The 5,276-nt window shown below is 33.2% G+C and overlaps 1 protein-coding gene across 1 annotated transcript; it reads left to right on the top strand.

The window, feature by feature from the left end:
• Nucleotides 1-411: 411 nt before the first annotated feature.
• LOC143247865 (thyrotroph embryonic factor-like) lies at nt 412-3,935 on the top strand. Its single transcript, XM_076496419.1, has 3 exons — nt 412-920; nt 1,410-1,667; nt 2,233-3,935. The coding sequence occupies exons 1-3, from the start codon at nt 824-826 to the stop codon at nt 2,652-2,654; spliced, it is 777 nt and encodes a 258-aa protein (XP_076352534.1). The 5' UTR covers nt 412-823; the 3' UTR covers nt 2,655-3,935.
• The last annotated feature ends 1,341 nt before the right edge of the window (nt 3,936-5,276 follow it).

The following is a 5,276-nucleotide window of genomic DNA, read 5'->3' as shown; positions in this document are numbered from 1 at the left end:
CAATAATAAATAACAATTTGCTGCTAAAAACTACCTTTGACACACGAGAGAATATTATAGAAGATTATCCCCAATTTGGACACGTACTCTCAAAAAACGATCGCCACATCTGTACTAGTTTATTATATATCATATCAGTGTTTATAAAATATTAGAATGTATAATTAGTCTTACGCGGTGTTATATGCCTTCAGTTTCTAAAAATTACAAAAAATAAATTTAAAAACAATATTGACTGTCACCTAACCGTACTGCAGAAAAGTGATTAATAAATCACGTGCATTTGTCGTTGGTGTAATTTATACTTTACTGCAAATTTTGTATATTGGTGAAAGAACGAACAAACATGTCAAACCGGTATCACCACCTATCTTATATCCTCAGCCTTGAAGTCTCATGTGCTTACACGTGAAAAGTGACGTCATGTGTGATTAGGTAACACGAATTTGGTCTCTAACATTTGTTAGTTTGAGCGAGGAATGGTTACAGTTAGGTGGTAAAGAACTGTAACAAATGATTAGGATAACATTTTGTGTTGATATCTTATTTAAGTAAATGATAGTTTGTTAAAACGTTATTGTGATATCCGCTATATATTTATGGTTTTCAGATGGTACTACAGTTAATATTAGCGCTAGTAACTTCGTAGTCTATAGTAATTTAATATAAGTACTGTTACTAGTGTTAGTACTGCTAAAGATATAGTAGTAGCGTAATGTGTTGTGTGTATTTTCTGCGTTTTTAATATTTCATCTGTAATTTCCAAAGGAAGATTAATTTGTGTATAATTATTGTTTATTCTTTTTTGTGACACGATTTTAAAATGAGCACATATTTGCAAGATACTGAAACCAGAAAGGGAAATAACATTAAATATTTTCTACTGGGAAATCACGAGTTATTGAAGCCACCAGAAACAGGTAGAAAAAGTTTAGTTTTTATTCATTTTAGTCATAAATTCCTTGGAATACTTGTAATTGGAAAAGTAATATAAAATTAAACTAATGTCTGTTTAGCGAGTTTACTAAAAAAAAGCGAAATTCTTTAAATGGAACACAAATTTCTGATACTTTAAGATACACACTTTACATTTGTGTAAGATAAGTACGTATCTCTGTATGTGACTACTACCCAGTGCTCAGGTCAGTGTACCTTTCAAAACCTTCACTGTATCAGTTTGTTCCACTAAGTGATTTATCAGCTTGAATAATATCAAATATGTTGAGAACTTATAAGCAAAAAAAAGTTTTATTTATCGCAAATATTGTAATGTGTATCACTTAGCAACAACAATAAAAATGGAAAGTACAATTACAAATGAATACATTTTGATGATAACAGTTTTCTGTGTGTGATAAATTAGTTTTTATTCGGACAGTCAGCTGGTTTATCTCTTTTCTCTGTTACAGCGACATTGGAAGAAAAGAAGGAATACAAGGAAGAACTGGAATTTGTTGGATCACTGGCATTTTTGGGTCCAACGCTTTGGGATAAAACACTTCCAGATTTCAAACTAGAGTCATTGGACTTGAATGAGCTGCTAGAAGAGAATAATAGCATAAAGGATAACAATGGAGCTTTTCCTGTCCATAATCCACCATCCTTACAAGCTTGTTCCCCATCAGAATCTAGCTTTACCTTACCAGAATTTTCTTCCTTCTCGTCAGGTGAGTTGGTGTCACTGAAAGTTAATTATCAGCTGATCTTAATATTCAAGTTTTTACTGAAGTGTGTGCCTTGGTTTGCCTGATATATTGGTTGATGTTGCTATTTATAAAAATAAACAGTTGAAGCAAAAACTTAATTTTCTAGCTATTGATAAACTGCCACATTTTGGTGTTTGTGTTATGGGTCTCAGGTGTTTACTTCTTGACAAGTGTATACTTAACAATACAGGTCACAGTTGTTTATTTCTCAACAAAAGTTTTTACTTAGCATCAGAGGTCTCAGGTTTTTGTATTTCTTGACAGGTGTGTAGTTTTTGACAAAATTATTATTTTTATGTGTCACCCTGGTATTAATAATTTACTTACAGTGCATATATGTCAAAGACTTCCATTTTGTTTTTAATATGAAAGGTATATTTGAAGTATACATGTGGAAGTTTCTGAAATGTTTGTTTATTTCAAATGTATCTCCATATAATACTTATCCATTAGAATCTGATATAATTATTAATTTAACTTGTAACATCTGCTAATCTTTAGTTATTTGTGAACCACCTTTCCTCAGATTCAGCTATGTCTTCTGCCTCTAATCAGTGGGGTTCAGCTAACAACATGAACACATCTCGGGTGGAATGCGAGTTTTGTCCTACGGATTTGGCACTTGCTTCTGTGCCAGGTCAGTGTCAGTTTGACCCAGTCAACCACAGTTTCTCAGATGATGATTTGAAACCACAACCCATAATCAAGAAGTCAAAAAAACATATTGTTTCTGACGAAATGAAAGACGAAAAGTACTGGACTCGACGAAACAAAAACAACATAGCTGCCAAGAGATCTCGTGACGCCAGAAGAATCAAAGAAAATCAAATTGTTCTTCGTGCGTCGTACTTGGAAAGAGAAAACGCATCATTGAAAGAGGAACGGAAAAAACTCAAAGAAGAAAACATGAGGTTGCTGGAATGTCTGAAAAAATATGAAACGTTTTAAGTGTGACTGTTACGGTAAGGAAGAGGTTAGAGTGGCATTTGGTTTGTTCTACACAGACGTAAATATGATGATTCTGGAACTGTTTTAAATGTTAATAAGAGTCTAATGAACCTCTTATTTAATTTAATAAAAGTTTCAAATGTGAGTATTCTTGACTTACATAGGTTGAAGATCTTTCTCATGGTTACTGAGAGCTTCCTACTGGACTCGTGTCTTGACTTCAACTTTCTCATGGTTACTGAGAGCTTCCTACTGGACTCGTGTCTTGACTTCAACTTTCTCATGGTTACTGAGAGCTTCCTACTGGATTCGTGTCTTGACTTAACTTTCTCATGGTTACTGAGAGCTTCTTACTGGATTCATGTCTTGACTCAACTTTCTCGTGGTTACCGAGAGCTTCCTACTGGACTTGTGTCTTATGTCAACTTACTCATGGTAACCGAGAACTTCCGACTGGATTCATGTCTTGACTCAACTTTCTTATGGTTACTGAGAACATTCTGCTGGACTCGTTTAAAACAAGACACGAGAAGTGTTATTGACTCTTTAGAGAGTTGGAAAAAGACATTAACTCTGCTTTCAGGTCGTAAACCCTTTTGGCTGTGAACATGATAGATGTCGTGTGTTTGTTATTCATTCTTCTTTAATTTCTCTTCTAACATTCTTAGAATTCATTATGTACAAAGTTATTTGTGTATGTGACAGTTTTACAGCCTGTTGTCTACAGTACAGTTTAACAGAAAGGTTCGATACATCAGTGGGAAATAAGAAATAAAAATTCAGTTCTTGCTAAATTGAAAAGGATTTTTTTTTAAAAATGGGCATTTTTGGGGGGGGGGTCTGTTTTAAACCTGTGTACTAATTACACAAGCTTTACTATTGTTGTTAATCAGTGTGATAAACCTCAAGGTTACATATTATTCCATACTATATCAAGAAAAGTTTCATATGTAAACTTACTTATATTTCACGTTTCAAAATCTGTGCATCATCTTTTCATTGGTTAAAATTTATGAAATTTTCTCTCTCTGTTGAAACAAATGCAATGTCTGCCTGTCTTACTGGAATTGTTTTGCCTGTAATTCATAGTGTACTGTCGTTTTGTATATATCATATTTTAATCAGGTTTGTTTTTTATCTTCTGTAATTATTGTGAAAACAGTTGATGTGATCTAGATCTTGTTCATACTTTGTTTTTCTGTAAAGTTTATGAAATTTCGGATCATGTAACTACAAAAGTAACATAAATAAAGGTGTACATATTTACAGAGGACACTAAAATTATCTCTGTGTTGTTATTCTTGTTTTCTGTGCTATAATAATAGGAAAGTTCTATGACTGCTGTAGTTCAACACAAACAAAAGCTTGGCTGACTTTGTTTCATCTTTACTTTTATTATAGGTCCTATTGCCACTAAACCTGTGAAGTAACAATGCTGAGGCACACAGACATTTTGTGTTGTTAAACTTTAATATTTAATTGTTAAAGCAGGTTACTTCCTAGCAACTTTTAATGAAGTAAATGGAAAAAAAAACTAGGTAAAATATTTAGACTATCTGGATCACTAGTAGAACAAAGTAGTATCACACAGTGTACTTGGATCATTAGTAGAACAAAGTAGTTGAACATGGTATCACACAGTGTATCTGGATCACTAATAGAATAAAGTAGTCCTGAACATAATATCATACAGTGTATCTGGATCATTAGTAGAACAAAGTAGTCCTGAACATTATATTACATAATATACTTTGATCTCTAGTTGAATAAAGTAGTCCTGAACATAGTATCACACAGTGTACTTGGACCATTAGTAGAACAAAGAAGTCCTGGACATAGTATCACACAGTGTACTTCGATCATTAGTAGAATAAAGTAGTTGAACATGGTGTCACACAGTGTATCTGGATCACTAATAGAATGAAGTTGTCCTGAACATAATATCACACTGTATCTGGATCACTAGTAGAATGAAGTAGTCTTGAACATAATATCACACAGTGTATCTGGATCACTAATAGAATGAAGTTGTCCTGAACATAGTATCACACAGTGTATCTGGATCACTAATAGAGTGAAGTTGTCCTGAACATATTATCACACAGTGTATATGGATCTCTAATAGAATGAAGTAGTCCTGAACATAGTATCACACAGTGTATCTGGATCACTAATAGCATGAAGTATTCCTGAATATAATATCACACAATGTATCTGGATCACTAATAGAATGAAGTAGTTTTAAACATAATATCACACAGTGTATCTGGATCACTAATACAATGAAGTAGTCCTGAACATAATATCACACAGTGTATCTGGATCACTAATAGAATAAAATAGTCCTGAACATAATATCATACTGTGTATCTGGATCACTAGTTGAACAAAGTAGTGCTGAACATAATATCACACAGTGTATCTGGATCATTAGTAAGACAAAGTAGTCCTGAACATAATATTGCACAATGTTCTTTGATCTCTTGTAGAACAAAGTAGTCCTAAACATAGTATCTTACAGTAATCTGGATCATTAGTAGAACAAAGTAGTCCTGAACATAATATCGCACATAGTACCAAGATCACTCGTTGAACAAAGTAGTCCTGAACATAGTATCACAG

The sequence above is a fragment of the Tachypleus tridentatus genome, chromosome 3 (genome assembly GCF_004210375.1).
Source record: "Tachypleus tridentatus isolate NWPU-2018 chromosome 3, ASM421037v1, whole genome shotgun sequence".
NCBI lineage: Eukaryota > Metazoa > Arthropoda > Merostomata > Xiphosura > Limulidae > Tachypleus > Tachypleus tridentatus.
This window is presented reverse-complemented; position numbering and strand designations above follow the sequence as displayed.

Bases quoted from the DNA above. Each gene is read 5' to 3' on its own strand.
- LOC143247865 (XM_076496419.1), top strand. From the start codon at position 824: ATGAGCACATATTTGCAAGATACTGAAACCAGAAAGGGAAATAACATT. The intron at 921-1,409 runs GTAGAAAAAGTT...TCTCTGTTACAG, and splicing joins ATTGAAGCCACCAGAAACAG to CGACATTGGAAGAAAAGAAG. The intron at 1,668-2,232 runs GTGAGTTGGTGT...ACCTTTCCTCAG, and splicing joins ATTTTCTTCCTTCTCGTCAG to ATTCAGCTATGTCTTCTGCC.